The sequence below is a fragment of the Bipolaris victoriae genome (assembly GCF_000527765.1).
Source record: "Bipolaris victoriae FI3 unplaced genomic scaffold scaffold_18, whole genome shotgun sequence".
Classification (NCBI taxonomy): domain Eukaryota; kingdom Fungi; phylum Ascomycota; class Dothideomycetes; order Pleosporales; family Pleosporaceae; genus Bipolaris; species Bipolaris victoriae.
Window position 1 is genome coordinate 125926 of NW_014575374.1, and position 16803 is coordinate 142728.

Here is a 16803-nt window from a genome sequence, read left to right on the forward strand (position 1 = left end):
TGCGAATTGAGATGATTCCGAGTCTGCTAGTTTTGGCAGAGTGAGGAAGTTCGAGTCATCAATACCACTACAGGACTGGTTATCAGGATAGAGTGTGAATGATCTTGTCCGCGGCATGGCGTGCTGGAATCGGGAATCAGCAATTGGCAATTTGAGTTTCAGACCAGCAAAGACATGGATCCTCAACAACTCAAGACAATACATCCTCAATTCATTCAGCAGTGATATGCGAATGTTCAGTGGTGGAGATATCATAACCCAAATGTAGTACAGAATGGATCGGTCCAATGAAATCGTGGCTTGGTACGTCATCATCCGGCGCTAGATCGCCATATCTCTCACGTGGCAGCAACACACCGTAAGCTGCGTCTTGACTCTGGACACGCCAGAAGACCTTCATTCTCTTTTTTTTACCCATGGAAATATGAGCTCCTCCCAAGCTGAGAGAGAGCCGTTGCTCTCCCAAGCACCGGCCAAAGTCATAACATTCGAACCTAACGATCCCGAAGACCCGCGCAACTGGCCTGCAGCGCGAAAATGGCTTATGGTTGCCGCGATAATACCTATAGATCTCAGTGTCTCTTGGGGCGCCAGTGGATTCAGTCCCGTCGCGAGTGATTTTGCAAAAGATATGGAGGTGTCTCCCAGCGTCGCATTGCTAGGGCTGAGCATGTACGTGCTTGGACTAGCTTTTGGACCTATGACTCTAGCACCACTCTCAGAGTACTACGGACGCAGACCTGTATACATCGTGTCTTACGGAATATTCCTACTCATGCTTCTGGGAACGACATATGTTGAGACTCTCGAACCTTTCCTTGTCTTGAGATTCTTCTCTGGCTATTTCTCTTCAACAACGATCTCAAATTTCGGCGGAACCATTGCAGATCTCTTCCATCACAACGACACGGGCCCAGCAATGTCCTGGTTTCTCTGGGCAGCCACGGGAGGAAGTCCAACTGGATTTGTGCTCTTTTCTTTCATTGCACAGGGCAGATCATGGCACGATGTGTTTCGGATCATGCTGGCCATCTGCTTCGCGTTTTGGATTATCCTGGTTGTAACTCTGAACTTTTTGGGAGAGACAAGACACAGTGTGATATTGCTAAGAAGGGCGAGAGCGCTGCGCAAAGCAACAGGAGACGATAGCCTAGAGGTACCAGATGCGCTGAAGCAACGAGGACCGAAACAACTGTTCGGCACCGCACTTGCGAGACCATTCCGATTTCTCGGTACTGAAGCCATCGTTCAGTTTGGTGCTCTCTACAATGGCTTTTTATACGGACTTTCATTCCTGTTCAACGGCGCTTTTCATATGATCTTCGGACCAAGTGGCTATGGATTTGACACTATTGGCGTTGGCATCTGCTTTCTTGGGATAGTTGTGGGCATAACGGTCGGCCTCATGACAAACATATTTCAAGAAAGATACTACCAATGGCGTGTCGCTCAAGCCAACGGTCATGATGTCCCAGAAGCACGGGTGCGTTATGCAAAACTGGCCGCTACAGTGCTGCCGATATCCCTTTTGGCTTTTGCATTCACAGCTACACCGCACATCCCCCCGCTATTTGCAGTATTTGCAAGTGCCTTCTGGGGATGGTCCTTCTATACTCTTAGTAAGTTTCTGTCTGTGATTAAAAATGCCCTGATCTCACAATTCATGTGTAGTACTCATGACCCTCACATACACTGAGGATGCTTACAAAACATACTCGGCATCAGCACTTGCTGGGATCGGACTCATCCGAAACCTGGCTGGGGCTGGGTTTCCACTTGTCGGCAGACATCTTTTTCTGAACATCGGCACTAGAAATGCAAGCTTAGTACTGATGGCCATCGCTATCTGCTTAGCGCCTATACCATTCGTACTCGAGGTGCGAGGAGCATCGCTACGCAAGAGAAGCCCCTGGGCAGCTGCGCACGAGGATGAAAATGAAGACGACTAAGATTCAACACCAGACGCCCTGAGCCTTCTGATGTCTAGCCGATTTCAGTTTCGTGCTTCATCTCCCAGAACACAATTGTCGCAGAATGGCAAGGACTTTGAAAGCTGCAAAGAAGATGGCCTGATCTAGGCAGTGGTATCTCAGTTTCAATTCATCAATTGTACGCATGTATCTTGAGTAAAAGCATCCACTTTACCAATGCAGCATGGTGTCATCTATTTAGGCCCGCAACGTGGGCGCCGTTACTCCCGGTCTTGCCGCGCCAACGAGGCCCCAAGATATTATTCTTGTCCAACAGCCTCGCGAGATGTGTGTTTGGTACCTGAAAGCCGCCTGTCATTACTCGGGTCAAGCGCATGGGCCTTTGTTTTGGTGGAGTGTATGGCACGTGACCTGTCTCTACCGCGCTATACTTACACCTTATTGGACTGGACAAAGCATGAAGACAACAAGTACTCGCATAATAATGTTTCAAGCACGACAGAACAGGTTGTTTCGGACGGGGCCGAGCATTTAGCGCGTAGTCCCGTCGAGCGTTACTGGCCAACCAACGTTGTCCCACAGCCGAGCTGCGGGCGCGTAACGCTAGGTCTCGCGCTGGCCCATCTACCCGCCTATCCACCCGCCAAATCCTGCCAGGATATTCTTAGAATCCGTTCTGTACATATGAACGAGGCTCTGCGCTCAACAATGGCATCATCCAACAGCCTCAAGATTCTCTTTCCTTCTGTCATTCCATTAGGTTCTTTTCTTATCATTCTGAGTGTGTTCTGCGAACAACTCATCATATCATTTCTTTGAAAAACTCGCATTCTTTCTTTCGTCAAATCTCAGCATTGCATCGGCGCCAAATTCTCATCTCATTTGAACGATCTCTATATTTTCTCTTTGAAAAGTTCGCTCGATCACACGCAAGCCGTGTTTAATCGAACCACCGTATACCAGGTCTCAATCCGATACACTACAATTCGAACGACTTCGATAGTCCACTTCACATCTTATTCATCACAAAAAAATATACAAAGTCGCAAAGATGTCTTGCCAACCTCTCAGCTCGGTTCCTCCACCACCCACCACCCTGCCCTCCTGCGCAGTACCCATCGGCGGCTCAAACAGCTCAATCCTGGATGCCTGCTGCAACGGCCACATCAACGCCATTGCCACATATTCAGCCCCAGAAACCACCTCATTAACACCCCGCGATTCAAAAACACCTGTAATTGTCAACTCGGAGGACGGCGATGATTGCTTCCAGTACTGCATCACCGACTCCCCAGACATTGTCGAGACCTGTCTTGCAGAGAAGATGCAAGCTTTCGATAAGGAGGGCGCTACCGGTGTTGGCATGTTTGGGTGCTTCAATGCTGAAAAGGCGGTTGGTCCGAGGAAGACCAACGGTGGCAATGAAGGGTCGTACGTGAACGCTGGGCTGAAGATTAGCGGGAGCTGGACACTATCTCTCCTGGTCGGGTTGAGCGTTGTTGGTGCGCTTATTTGAGAAGTTTCTGTTATCACTACGGGATTGTAGTGAAGAGCGTCGTTTTCTTTTCTTCTTTTGCATATCAAATGGTTAGCGTTAGCGATGGCATCGCGTACTCGGATTTTGCATTCATCGGCGTTGGTATTGAATTACAATGAGTAATGAGACAACTCAAATCAAAGGGCGGTAACTATCTAGTTTGACACTAGAAGAACGAATCCAATACATCTGAAGCTGAATTCACTCGTGTCCTGGTTATGTTCTAGTTGCATTGTGGAACCACCTCAGTACCGCGCAGCTTACCATGCCCGACTGTGAGTTCACACAGTGGTTGCCGAGATGCTATATTATCATGCGTGGAAAAGATTCCAACCAAAAACTAGGCCTATCAATCGGACCTGAATACGAACATCAATGGCAGATAAACCAATATATGTACGCTACAGTCACCCAGCAATGGCGCATCCAAGGCCTACGCGTAGACTCCCTACCGTAATGTTCGATTCTTTTGAAGCACAAGGAAAGCAAGGCTCACCCCTTGGCTTGTTCTTGCAGAGGCAGCAGCAGTTGCAGGAGGAAATGAATCGTGAGGGACCATGGGGGCTTCGCCCCGCTTTCTTGCCAACGAGCTATGCGAACAGCAACGCCCCTCCACCAACTGTCAATCAGGAGAGTATCGGAGGTTATCTAAGAAAGAAGGCAATGATAGCATATGCGCAAGGTACCGCTCGCGCTCGTGGGCAATCTTCATATTTTGCACAGCTGGCGTCGCTTGAAGCGGGGTTGAGTCGGCTGACGCTGGAGGATAAGAGGAATTGAGGGCGTCAAATATCATAGTAGATACAGATACAATATCCAGACCTGCTAGATGTGTTCTATCACATATAAAAATACACTTTACTTTGCTTTGTAAAAACTGTATTTGAAGATTGGTGACTGAAAGTGAAATGTGATGGTTCCCCGCAGTAACTAGCGCTTAGTAGCGCAGACCCCTGCCCGCCGATGCAGGAGCGTCATATCTTTTTTCTGGACGCGCGAACAGTCACAACACAACTACACAAACTTTTCACTTTTCTCATACACAAAATGGCTTCAGAAAAGAAGGTAGCAGAGAACATGCTCTGGGGTGGCCGTTTCACAGGTACGTGTTGTCCAATGACTCGAATGGCTTATACGAACTCGTTTGGCATGACTTGATAATACTGAGACGTGCACAGAGGGCCTTGACCCCGTCATGGAGCAGTACAACGCTTCGCTGCCCTACGACCGCCTCTTCTACGCCGAAGATATTGCTGGCTCTATTGCATTCGCCCGAGCCAACAAGAACAATGGCATCCTCACCGAAGACGAGTTCGCTGCCATTGAGAAGGGAATGGCACAGATCAAGGAAGAGTGGGCCTCCAACACGTTCGAGGTCAAGGCAAATGACGAGGACATTCACACTGCCAATGAAAGGAGGTTGAGCGAGATCATCGGCAAGGACATTGGCGGAAAGCTTCACACAGGGCGCAGCAGGAACGAGCAAGTCGCAACCGACATGCGGTTATGGCTGCGAGAGCAGCTCAAGGTGCTTGAGGGTTATCTCAAGCTCCTGATAAAGACTTCAGTGCAGCGAGCAGAGGCTGAGATGGATATCCTCATGCCTGGCTACACACATCTCCAGAAAGCCCAGCCAGTGCGCTGGTCTCATTGGATACTTTCACACGCAACCGCTTTCGCATCCGAACTTGAGCGACTCCGCGAAGTAATCAAGCGCGTCAACAAGTCCCCGCTCGGATGCGGTGCGCTTGCGGGTAACCCGTTCAACATCGACCGTCACGCTATGGCCAAGGAGCTCGGCTTTGAGGGCCTCTTGCCTAATTCGCTGAACGCTGTCGGAGATCGCGACTTCGTCTTTGAGACATTACAGTGGGGATCTAGCTTCATGCTGAAGATGTCTCGTTGGGCGGAGGATTTGATCATCTACTCAAGTCTGGAGTTTGGCTTCGTCCGCCTAGCTGACGCATACTCGACTGGAAGCTCTTTGATGCCCCAGAAGAAGAACGCAGATTCACTCGAGCTTATCCGCGGCAAGAGCGGTCGTGCATTCGGACACATGGCAGGCCTGTACGTCACCATCAAGGGTCTGCCCACAACCTACAACAAGGATCTCCAAGAATCGGTCGAGCCCCTCATCGACCACATCAAGACGGTCAGCGACTCTATCCAGATTGCCACTGGTGTCCTGTCGACGCTTTCCGTCAATGCCGATAAGATGCACGCAGCGCTGGCTCCTGAGATGCTGGCAACAGAATTCGCAGACTACCTTGTCAGAAAGGGCGTACCATTCCGCGAGGGCCACCACATCTCCGGCCGTGTAGTCGCATTGGCCGAGAAGGAGAACGTACCCATGGATAAGCTGAGCTTGGAGCAGCTTAAGGGCATTGACTCCAGGCTCGGTGATGATGTTGTAGAGTGCTTGGACTACGAGCGCGCGGTCGAGCTGAAGAATGCTACTGGTGGTACCAGCAAGAGCGCTGTCATGGAGCAGATAGACATTCTGAAGCAACTTCTTTGAGCGAAGTAGATCTGGGCGTATGGAAATTAAGAGTAGAAAAATACCGTAACATCGCTACGTCATCAGCGACGGTATATGAGAAATGATAATTGTACGACTGATTGTCCAGTATGACCTTGTGCACGCGTCTACCCCACTTTGCTGGCCGCGGTTCCGCGAACATGGTGATGTGACCATATTGAAGAAGAACATATCTCTACGTCACAATCGTTCGATAACAAGGGCTCACTTTCTCAAATTTGAGTAGATTTCCAACTATGCAAGAAACCCGTCGAGACTCGCAAAGCGGCGACGTCGTTGTCCCCATTAACTACTTTCCTGCCACAGGTATTCCGATCCCAAAGTCCGCTTGGAAGACGCCATTCCTAGATGATCACAATGAACACACTCGATACATGCTCATACGAGATGCACGCACGAGCGGTAAAACCTTTGATCTCGACACCAATGGGTTCACCTTCGTCACGCTACCACCGAAAGACCGAGTAACCCGCGAAAGCACCGAAGAAGAAGTAAAGCGCGAATACTACCCAGAAGTAGAGGAAATCGTAAAGAAACTGTAAGCCCTCCCATTTCGCATACTAATCTCAAACAAAGTTGAATAAAAGAACCCACCAACTCACCATCGTGACCAACACCCAAACAGAACCGGCGCCACAACCGCCCACGTCTTCAACCACGTAATCCGCGCGCATACCTCACCCAGCGAAAAAGGCATCCTCGACCCAAAAGGCCGCTGGCAAGACATTCCCTCAGGCCACCCACACGTCGACTACGCCGGCAGTCCCTCCGCCATCGCCGGCACCCAACTCGAACTCTCCCTCCCACCCCACATCTCCACCCTCTTCACATCCTCCCGCCGCTTCGCCTTCCTCGGCGCCTGGCGTCCGCTAAAACCCGTCCGCAGAGACCCCCTCGCCGTGTGCGACGCCACCAGCGTCCCGGACTCCGACTACCAGATCCGACAGAGGGAATTCAGTCGTACGGGGATTAAGAGCGAGAATTACGTGATGAGTCATGGGGAGCAAGGGAGGCAGGTGCATCAGTGGTGGTATTTGAGTCATATGATGCCGGATGAGATGGTGGTGTTTAAGGGGTTTGATACTGAGAGGGGGAAGCCGGGGTGGAGGTGTCCGCATACGGCGTTTAGGGTGCCGGGGACTGAAGGGGAGGAGGCGAGGGAGAGTATTGAGGTTAGGGTTGTGGTGTTTTGGGAGTAGAGTGGGCGGAAATGTAGGAATCTGGTTGGATTGATGAAGCATGATGGGGTTTCTATGATTTTAGGCATGATGAGACGTTCGTCGGGTAAGCGATTGTCAGTTCTGAGGTAGTGTTGACCTACTGTTTGTTCAATACTGTTGTTACCTAGTGCAGAATAGTATTATTGGTTATATGACCCGTACTTTAAGTGATGAAATACTTTGTATCTCACACATGTCATCATATTTACATCTACAGCTCAACTTTGTTCACTTGCCTACTAGTTCGTGGATTCCAATGCATCTGTACTATGCATGCTGTGATTGCAGCTTTAGCTACCTTTTACGATCAGTTCCTAGAGGGGAATCGTGCACGAGTAAATACAATATATTTATCTCTAAGAACCTCTACGCCCATTAGCCATGCCAAAAACTTTATGAATCTGCGTATTCAGAGAATGTATGGTCACGTGAACAAAGACCAGAATTTCCACCAGCCTAACTAACCCAACCAGCCAAAACGCCAATCATAAGATCATCCATAAAAGTAACAACAATTTAGCCGTCTGCAGGAGTAACCGAAGGTACCCATCGCCACGGTAGGTTTTTAAAGTAAGAGAAAGAAGTCTTCACGTGACTAGCACCATAGCCTCCACGAAACCGGTGAGAAAGTTAGTTGAGAACCAGTACTCTGCAGAAGCCGTGGGTGCGCCTTGCCTTCTATATGAAATGGGCAATAACTCTGTAGCCTGATGCTCACCGGTGTGTCTATTTAGGAAAGGTTTCGACCCACCTGGATGCCTCAAGAACAAATGAACATTAGTCAGGTAACCAATGACGGACGCCAGTTTTTTGGCCCCCAGACGAATCCCGCACACCATTGGCTCGCTCACCGGGCGGTGTTGAAATTCTGCCAGATCACTGAGGCTGTGCCAGAAGTGTGACGAGGCTGTGTAGGGTGCAAATGCAACGGGGAGCTACACAGCCTGGAAAATTGCGGCGATGCAAGCACAGGAGAACTGAGATAGTGAGACGTTTTTACGCTAGTCCCGTTCTTATCTAGTAACACATACATATGGCCGACTGTATGATTTTGACACTCATGCTTGGTCGTCTATTACGAGTATTCTATATGACTATCGTTGTTGGGAAAAGTTTCCCACCGCCTTGAAATTCAGATGGGTTCTAGCAACTTCGAATTAGATTTTTACAGCGGAGGATGCGAGGCCGACGTGCTTGTCCTGCGAGACCGAAGGGCAGATCAAGCTCTGGGACATGTGTTAGTTCTTGGTTGAGAAAAGAGCTTCATAACGTACCATAATCTTACCGATTCGCTTTTCGCTATGGTCTTCTTTTGAGAGACCAAATCCTCCACGCGCAAGTTGGAGTTTACGCAACTGGCGAGATTGGACAGCCTAACGAATGTCAAATGGTATCGTCTACGAGATCCCTACTCATATCATACCTCTTCAACACTTTCTTTCATGATGTAACGGAATATTTTAACTGTTTTCTCTTGACCGAGCCTGATAATGCGCCCGATGGCCTGGTTCTCGATCGAAGGGTTCCACTGGGGCTCTATGATGTGTACAATGTTGGCAGCCTTCATCTTATTCAAACTAAATTCGTGTCAGTCAAGCATGGGTATGATAGCGAATAAGACATACCCGACTGCCCCGGTCCCTAGTGTTATTAGCAATACCCGAACAGTTGTAGACTGCTCAAAGTCGTCGAGAACTTTACTCCTCCTGCTAGCTGGTATGCTGCCATGTATGCGAAAATACGGGACTGAGGCGACATCGAATATACCAGCCATGATGTCGAGAGTCGTCTTCCAGGCAGAGAATACGATGCTAATTATTGGGTGAGTTTGCGATGCGCTATTGGTAATGGATGCAAAGACGTACCACTTATCACTTGAGCCTTGTTGCTGAACATTGTCGAGAATCGCGCGCAACTTTGTAGGCCATACTGTAGTCCGTAAATCTGTAGAATTTTCTGTGTCCGAGGAAGGTACAATAACAAATGATGACCTCTCTGCTCTTAAGCCGCAGAACGGGCAGCAGCTACGCCCATCTTCAGAGTTTTCATCAAGGTCCGCCTCAAAATCTGGAAGACATTCACCACATATAAGATGATGACAAACAGTCAGTACACCTGAGCTTTTGTCGTCGCCTTGATACATTGCCGTGATTTCGCAGCCACAATGGATGCACACGGCATCTGAGGAAGTCTGCAAGAAGCTCAGAGCTTCTTCCGGTAAGGTTGGAAGGCCGTATGCTGAACTTCTTTTGGCAAGGGACCTTTCCCCGTCATTACAGAACAGTCTTAGGCCCAAGATAGCCTGGATGACTTGCTGATTAGCTTTTTTGAAACTATGCCCTGAAACAGCCAAGTCGATGTGATGTTTACAACCCGCTGCATAATCCTCATATTGCATCTGTTCTTCAGCGGAAAACCGAAGAAGTTTCGTTTCCACGACCGGTTCAGGTTGTTGCAGGATCAATTTGGTACGGCGCAAACATATGGCTTCTAAAAGTCTGCTGAGGTTGCCAAAACGATTGTTAGTCTTTGACAGGATTGGCGTGCTGATGTGCTTGCGAAATGATGCCAGGTCATCCAGCACCGGAACTCGTAAGAACTTCACGAGCGCAGCAAGGTCCTCTAAGGAGTTCTGAATCGGAGTACCTGTCAAACACCAGCGAATGTGTGCAGGTATGGTTTTGATGGCGCGAAACTGTTTCCGCAAGGGGTTGCGGATGTAGTGAGCTAAGTATGTGAGCATCTTCTATAAGCTGCGAAATGACAGGACAGAGTTACCCTCATCCAAAACTAGGCGGTACCACGCAACGCGATTTAGTGTACTCTTTCCACGACAAAAGTCTGCAGCGACAGTCGCGTATGTCGTGAGAACTATATCCATGCGAAGTAGATGAGCAAGATCCACACGTTTTCCTAAGCCATGGAATCGATGTACCATGAGCGTTCCAGGTTCAATATGTCTAATAAATGTTAGAGGACTCACTATGGCATAATTCTAGACTTACTTGGCAATTTCTTCCTCCCAGCTCTCTAACAGCACTAGCCAGATCAGATCAGGATGGGTGTGATGTTTGTGAGTTACTTACATGAAGAGGGGACGATTATGAGGGTGGTTTTGCAAGGGACGATCTCCGTCCAAGAGTTTGTTGAGCCTCTTGTAAGCCCTACAGCGTAGTTGAGCGCTCGTTCCAGAGATCCTACAATGACGGCTAATGTGGTTAGTGTCTTCCCGAGTCCCATCTCATCAGCGAATATGCCTCCTAGGGCATCCTCCATCTCGCTACTCTTTGCGCCAGTGATGACGTGTTTGTAACTGAAGTGTCAGCCGATAATTCGTAATCTTGGCATACGGACATACCAGAATGGACCTCCGGGAAGAGAGTGAGGTTTCCAAAGACTGAGTGAAGGAGGTAAGTCTCTGGTTTCTCTCCTAGTCATAAAGTCCACGGCCTCTCGCTGATAACTTCTCAAGGTTAGCGAAAAGCTTTCTTTAGTGATGTTGAGAACGCACTTTTGGAGCACTGTGCGTATTCGCCAACTTGTAGACACTTCTCTCAAAACTTTCGACTGTGGAATGTTATCCAATACTGATTCCAGCTCGGAGTATGTGCTTTCTTTCGCATTGCCTGAAAGCAGTGCCGCAAAGTTCGTGCTTGGTGCCTCCATGATCTGCAACTTTGAGACATTGGGCAATTTAAGATATTGAGGATTGTCATATGTGACCAGGCGTGTGACAAAGCTTGGGGATTGTAGAAAGAGCCTCGTATTGCTGAGAATTCTACCAGCGGCTTTAGCAACTCCTGAAGTGTTGGGACCGTAAACGTTGACGTCTACAAGTAGGTTTGCAGAGCGTCCTGATTTTTTCCATTCGGCTCTAGCCTTCTCTAAGCTGGTACGCGATACAACGCCTTCAACCTCGACATTTGAAAGAGATGTTAGTCGTTTCAGGGCCTGCGAAATCTTTTGATTTAAGCATCCGAACCTGATGGCGTCGCGTATGTTCATCCAGAGGTAGCTACCAACAAATGTAGTTTCAAGTTCGACAAAATCGTTTCTTGCATGCTGAGATGAGCAATCCCTAAACGTAAGCGGATCTTCTCTGACTTGAAGATTCAGTTCAAGTAGCTAAGAATATCAGTGGATTGTGCTATATTAATCAGTTTTGGCCATAATCGTTACCGAGCCGTAACAAATATCCTCCGCATTGGTGGGCGCCTCAGGCTGATATGAAGAGCTTGTGGCAGAGACTTGGGGAGCATTGCGTAGCCTTTCCTCATCAGGACTACTATCTGCTCTCCTAGAATTGGTATCTAGTGTGGGCAGATGATCATCTTCAGCAGTTATTAGTACTGGGTATCTTGAATGATTGCATCTACTTACATGATATGATTGAAGTGGCCCCTTCGCGCCGCTTTGATGCTTCTGAAATGTCGGTAGGAGATAGTGGTCTCTTCATCGTCTTCTGGCCAATATACTGGAGCTGTCTTTGGTCGCGTCTGCAAGTTGGACCCGAGCTTCAGTGCCGATGGTTTCTGGGGACACGCTGAGTTGCCGAAATCCTTTTCACGTCTGATAGCCCCTGTTCAACCCTTCCAATCATTGGCCAATATGCACTCATGATGTATCAGATAACACAAGGCAGACACTCTAGGTGCCATTGGCGAGCAAGGCGCAGCTTTGGGGGCGAAAGTGGAGATGCGCATCCTGCGCACAGACCAGGTATCATGTCCAGCTGCTCCTTCCTCTTCCACCACGACACTTTGATTCTCACTCTCCTTGAAGACGAGATGATAAAAATAAACACACGCAAAAACCTACGGCTATGAATTCCACGACTTTTCACCTTGTACTGGAAAAGTTCAAGTCTGGCTTGAGTGAGAAAGAGAAGCGACAATTCGCAACAACCACGCTGGATGACGTCCATGTTGCTATAGAGAAGATTCAGCGCAAGCAGCAATCCGAAAAAAGGCTGCGCGCCATGAGTAAGCTAGAGTTATTCTTGGAGGGTATGAAGGAATACGAAAAAGTTGTGTCCGTCTTTCTCAACACAAGTGCGATCCTGGCGTTCGTTTGGGTACGACCCGCCGACCCCAAAACTATTCACTTCTCAGGCTGAACTCGAAGCACTCAGGGCCCAATGAAATTTCTATTACAGGTACAAATCTTATTCAGTATTTTGAATCGCGCCGCATGAAGATCATTGTTCTCCAGTACGGTTTGAGTGCCCTCATGCCATCATACACAAAACAAGACATTGGTTGAGACCGGCAAAGCCAAGAGTTCTGACTTTTATGAAGGTAGCCAGTACGTTTCATGAGGCCTTTGACGCCTTGCTGGATGCATATCAACGAATTGGCGAGCATATGCCTCTACTAGCCCAGTACGAAGATTATTTCCGCAATCATCCGCAGATGACTCGAGTGCTACGACTGATGTACGAGGACATACTGAAATTCCATTTCAAGGCAATGAAGTATTTCCAGAAGCGCAGTATGTATTTCAAGTTTTCTTTCCCATCAGTATGGACACGACATTGATAAAACGCAGTGTGGCAACAACTATTTCAGGCGCTCTGGAAAAGTTTTGACACCGAGTTCGCTGCTATACTCCGGGATCTACGCGAACACATGGCATTGATCGAATCACAGGCAACTGTGGCTCAGTTCTCTGAGATACTTGCAACGCGAACGCTTATCGAATTACAGTTTGATCGTGATAGAGAGAATGAAGTGCGCAAGCGTCGCATGGTTGTTCACCAGTGGCTCGCTGCAGCCAACTGTGGTGCTGATCAAGAGGCTTATGCCAAAGTGCGTCAAGAGCATGCAGGAACAGGAAAATGGCTTCTACGAGAGAACCGTTTTTGTTCCTGGTTCGACCCAATCCTCTGCTCAACACATATGCTATGGATGAACGGCATTCCTGGAGCAGGTTAGTTCGTACCGAGACTTACCGGAATCTTCGCTTATCATCAAGACAGGAAAAACTATTCTTACCTCTTTAGTTGTTGAGGAAGCTATGAAGCTGCCAGATGTCCACGTCGCGTTCTTTTACTGTCGTTATCTGGATAGTGAACGCAATACGTTTCTTGCGATTGCACGCGGCATCCTATCTCAACTGCTCTTTCAAGATGACGCTCTATTGACTTATATCTACGAGAAAGCATCCACAAGTGGGCAGGTGACGCTTTCGCTTGAAGCGACCGCACGGGAACTGCTCGAAACATCATTGAAAGCTTTTGAGAAGCTATATATTGTTATAGACGGAATCGATGAGTGTGAGGGCGACCAACGCCAACAAATCGTGTCGTTCTTCCAGAGTATATGCGATTCATTGCCCCCTGCTGATGAGGATTCGTTGCGGTGTATGTTTGTCAGCCAAGATGACAATATCGCAAGGAAACAATTCGCCAATATCTCGTCATTAAAGATTACGGAGAGTCATACAAGAAAGGACATTGTTGAGTTTGTAGCGGGAAGAAGTAAGGCCATAAAACAGAAGTTTGACTTAACTACAGACCGACAACAATGGGTACAGGATCAGGTAATGAAGAGTGCTGACGGTGAGTGCAAACCTCCCTCATACATTTACCTCTCGTGTTCTGATCGGTACAGGAATGTTTCTGTTCGCACATCTTATGACTTCTTATCTCATGGATCAAAGCTCAAGAGCAGAGCTCGATAAAGAGCTCTTGCCAGAGAAGTTTCCCCAAGGTGGTACTAGACTTGAAGAGATGTATACATCACGTGGAACAATGTATAGAATACAGCTGACGTGAATAGATACTCGCGCATCATACGACGGCTGACCGCCAACCGAGGATCTTTGAGCACGAAAACTGTTCAGTTGTTAACATGGCTTGTATGTGCAAAGCGACCTCTTATGTGGCGAGAGATTCAATGTGCACTGTCAATAAATTTGGAAGACCAGACTGTGGACTGGGAGCGTGACCGGCTCCGCGTGGATTCAAAAGACTTGTGTGGGTCGTTGGTCAACATTCATGCCGATAGCACCGTTGTCATAGTCCATCATTCTGCTAAGAAGTGAGTCCTTTTGCCAGATCCGTGTACAGGGACCACGTCCAGCGTATGGGTTCTTCTCCTCGCTGCGAGTATACTAAATGTTGCAGATATCTAATTGACAAAAGTCTCGTCAACCTTGGATATGGTGAGGGTAATTTGGCTCTTCTATGCATATCGTACCTTTGCTTTGAAGGGTTTGATGTTGAAGACGATAATCGCAGCGTGCCTGATTACATCCCATCGGGATATTATGGATTCATGGACTATGCGTATGCATACTGGGCTCGTCACCTGGATGCATTCTTGCGTGTAAAGGAATCAAAAGACGCCCTAAACGAGATATCTGAAGCGGCGGAAGTTTTCATCGACATGTACTGGGCGCAGCCCCGGACCAAGTCGGTACCCCCGAAATCATTCTTAGCAAGATGGGAGGCGCTCTCGAGCAATCGCAATTTTAACAAGCTCACTATTGCTGCTCATCTCGCACAGAAACAGCTTATTGCCTCAACCGCTCACTCTTCGGATCTTCAAGTGCTCAAGCTCCACCACGCATTAAACAAAGTGCGTGAGCACCTTGAGTTGGAAAGCGCTTCAGCGAATGGGGCGACGAAGTTGCAAGCAATGTACGGCGAGAATATTTTCAAATGTCCAAGGGTCAACTGTATACGATTCTACGGCGGCTTCGCATCACAACAAGAGCGGGACGACCACATAAAGAAGCACGAACGGTCCTTTTTTTGCTCTTTCCCGGGCTGTGCAATGGCCACGCTAGGTTGTAGCACACCGAGGGAGCTCCACAAGCACGAGACGGAATTCCACAAGACATTTGATTACGATGACGAAGAAGCAGAGTATCCCGAGTTGCCATCGCAGAAGGTGTCCTTTGATTGCAAAGAGTGCGATGCTAAGTTCACTCGTAAGCAAAACCTTCAGATTCATATGCGGAGTCGCCATGCGGAGAGTGGAAGCAAGCCAGCAGCCCATGTCTGCTCGACGTGTAGCAAGAGCTTTGTGAGGAAGAATGATCTTACTCGACACGTGACAACTACACACGACGATGCAAAGTCATTTGTGTGTGGCGGCAAGCTCGGTGACGGGTCTGATTGGGGGTGTGGGCGTGTTTACAACCGTGGTGATATGCTGAAAAGGCATTGGAAAAGTACAAAGGGCAAGGTGTGCATCGTGCAGAAACAGAATGAGGAAGATGCCGACAATGCCAGCTTGAGTGCCTCATTGCAGCCCTCGGCCGCATCTACACCTCAGCCCTAAATGGGTGTGATGTAGCACATTTGTACACATGAGCTCGAGGCATAACAATGGTACGAAGGGTTCCGCAATTTACACGTTAGATTAGGCATTCGGGAAGAATTTCTCAAATTGGATGGGTTTGGATATGTGAATATCACAGATAGCGTTCGAACAAAACAAGGCTCGTGTCGCTCTATGGTTAATGCCGTTTTGCTTCCTTCTCCTTCTCCCTCTTCTTCTCTTCAATCAATGCATCCAGCCGCCAGAACGAAGTGATTCCCTCCACAAGGCAGGTGCCTACCCATTTCCACCATACTCCGTCCAAAAAGGTACATCCATGCTTTGCCAATCTCATCACCATGATAACAGCCTCAACTGAATGAATCGGAAGCATCATCATAAAGATCAGCCAGCCGTACCGAGCTACAAAGTTCGCAAACGATGGCACCATAAATAGAGCGTAATCGTAAATGGGCGAGCCAGGCTGCCAGTTCGCTGCACGAGGCAACAAAAGAAAGGCCAGCAGACACTGCGTAAAGTTCCACAGATGAGCCGGCCGTGTATATGCAGGGACAAACCGTGTAATGGAGATGTCGCTCCGGCCCAGGGTCTCCAAAGCGTCCTTGTCCATCTTTGCCATACGCTCGCGAGACTCACGCAGGGTCGTCATGGGCGGATCCAACCCTATAACAGCTTGTTGGCCACCGCAGCTGAAGACCATCTTGTCCAAGTCGATATCGATCATTTTCGCGCTGCGGCTCTGGAACATGGATCGTGAAGCATAAGCTTCGACGTATCGGCGGATCTGCGGTCGTAATCAGGAACTGGAGGGCACTCGACAAGAGACCTAGAGACGGCACGTACAGAGTCGTGGTGCTCGGTGTTCATATGTTTGACGATGCGCTGCCTGGTGGCTTCGTCCGTAGCTTCCTTGGTCGCCATTATGGGCGAATTAGCGGCCGGGCTATGGGCTAGAGATGCAATTGCTCTATCGTGGGTGTTCAGCGGGCGGAGATGTGATCGTAGATTGCCCATCTCTGGTCTGCAGTGACCCGGCGCTCTTCGGCCCGGTCATCGCGCGGAAGGTCATGCCGCGCCCCGCGATTGGTAGCGACGAACCAGACAACGTTTCTCGCTACCACAAAACCGCCGTCTAGCGAGCTCCCATATTGCGTTCTACAATTTTGTTTTTCTTCAGAATGAGAACATGGTGTATGTTCTGTGTAACGTTTGCCGCTTATGCTACATGGAACGGCAAAATCCACATCCGGTCAGCCGATGAGAAAGGCTGCCGATCATATTCGGACTG

General features: G+C 48.7%; 8 protein-coding genes across 8 annotated transcripts; 6 read left to right on the forward strand and 2 right to left on the reverse strand.

The window, feature by feature from the left end:
• Window positions 1-424: 424 nt before the first annotated feature.
• On the forward strand, window positions 425-1949 carry COCVIDRAFT_35276 (hypothetical protein; the record flags this gene model as incomplete). Its single annotated transcript, XM_014704018.1, has 2 exons — window positions 425-1619; window positions 1672-1949. 2 exons carry the CDS (start codon window positions 425-427, stop codon window positions 1947-1949), a joined length of 1473 nt encoding a protein of 490 aa, XP_014559504.1.
• Window positions 1950-2982: 1033 nt separating this feature from the next.
• Window positions 2983-3447, forward strand: COCVIDRAFT_91642 (hypothetical protein; the record flags this gene model as incomplete). Its single annotated transcript, XM_014704019.1, has 1 exon — window positions 2983-3447. The coding sequence occupies one exon, from the start codon at window positions 2983-2985 to the stop codon at window positions 3445-3447; it is 465 nt and encodes a 154-aa protein (XP_014559505.1).
• Window positions 3448-3843: 396 nt separating this feature from the next.
• On the forward strand, window positions 3844-4248 carry COCVIDRAFT_91815 (hypothetical protein; the record flags this gene model as incomplete). The annotated part of the gene is made up of 1 exon (XM_014704020.1): window positions 3844-4248. One exon carries the CDS (start codon window positions 3844-3846, stop codon window positions 4246-4248), a length of 405 nt encoding a protein of 134 aa, XP_014559506.1.
• Window positions 4249-4515: 267 nt separating this feature from the next.
• Window positions 4516-5986, forward strand: COCVIDRAFT_91678 (hypothetical protein; the record flags this gene model as incomplete). The annotated part of the gene is made up of 2 exons (XM_014704021.1): window positions 4516-4570; window positions 4647-5986. 2 exons carry the CDS (start codon window positions 4516-4518, stop codon window positions 5984-5986), a joined length of 1395 nt encoding a protein of 464 aa, XP_014559507.1.
• A 257-nt stretch (window positions 5987-6243) lies between these two features.
• Window positions 6244-7206, forward strand: COCVIDRAFT_35279 (hypothetical protein; the record flags this gene model as incomplete). The annotated part of the gene is made up of 2 exons (XM_014704022.1): window positions 6244-6545; window positions 6633-7206. 2 exons carry the CDS (start codon window positions 6244-6246, stop codon window positions 7204-7206), a joined length of 876 nt encoding a protein of 291 aa, XP_014559508.1.
• Window positions 7207-8644: 1438 nt separating this feature from the next.
• Window positions 8645-11232, reverse strand: COCVIDRAFT_35280 (hypothetical protein; the record flags this gene model as incomplete). Its single annotated transcript, XM_014704023.1, has 7 exons — window positions 8645-8804; window positions 8853-9038; window positions 9093-9954; window positions 10006-10187; window positions 10310-10540; window positions 10586-10690; window positions 10904-11232. The coding sequence occupies 7 exons, from the start codon at window positions 11230-11232 to the stop codon at window positions 8645-8647; spliced, it is 2055 nt and encodes a 684-aa protein (XP_014559509.1).
• Window positions 11233-12049: 817 nt separating this feature from the next.
• On the forward strand, window positions 12050-15515 carry COCVIDRAFT_35281 (hypothetical protein; the record flags this gene model as incomplete). Its single annotated transcript, XM_014704024.1, has 6 exons — window positions 12050-12301; window positions 12525-12717; window positions 12775-13155; window positions 13205-13786; window positions 14117-14267; window positions 14354-15515. The coding sequence occupies 6 exons, from the start codon at window positions 12050-12052 to the stop codon at window positions 15513-15515; spliced, it is 2721 nt and encodes a 906-aa protein (XP_014559510.1).
• Window positions 15516-15693: 178 nt separating this feature from the next.
• COCVIDRAFT_91612 (hypothetical protein) lies at window positions 15694-16436 on the reverse strand (the record flags this gene model as incomplete). The annotated part of the gene is made up of 2 exons (XM_014704025.1): window positions 15694-16299; window positions 16359-16436. The coding sequence occupies 2 exons, from the start codon at window positions 16434-16436 to the stop codon at window positions 15694-15696; spliced, it is 684 nt and encodes a 227-aa protein (XP_014559511.1).
• Window positions 16437-16803: the final 367 nt, after the last annotated feature.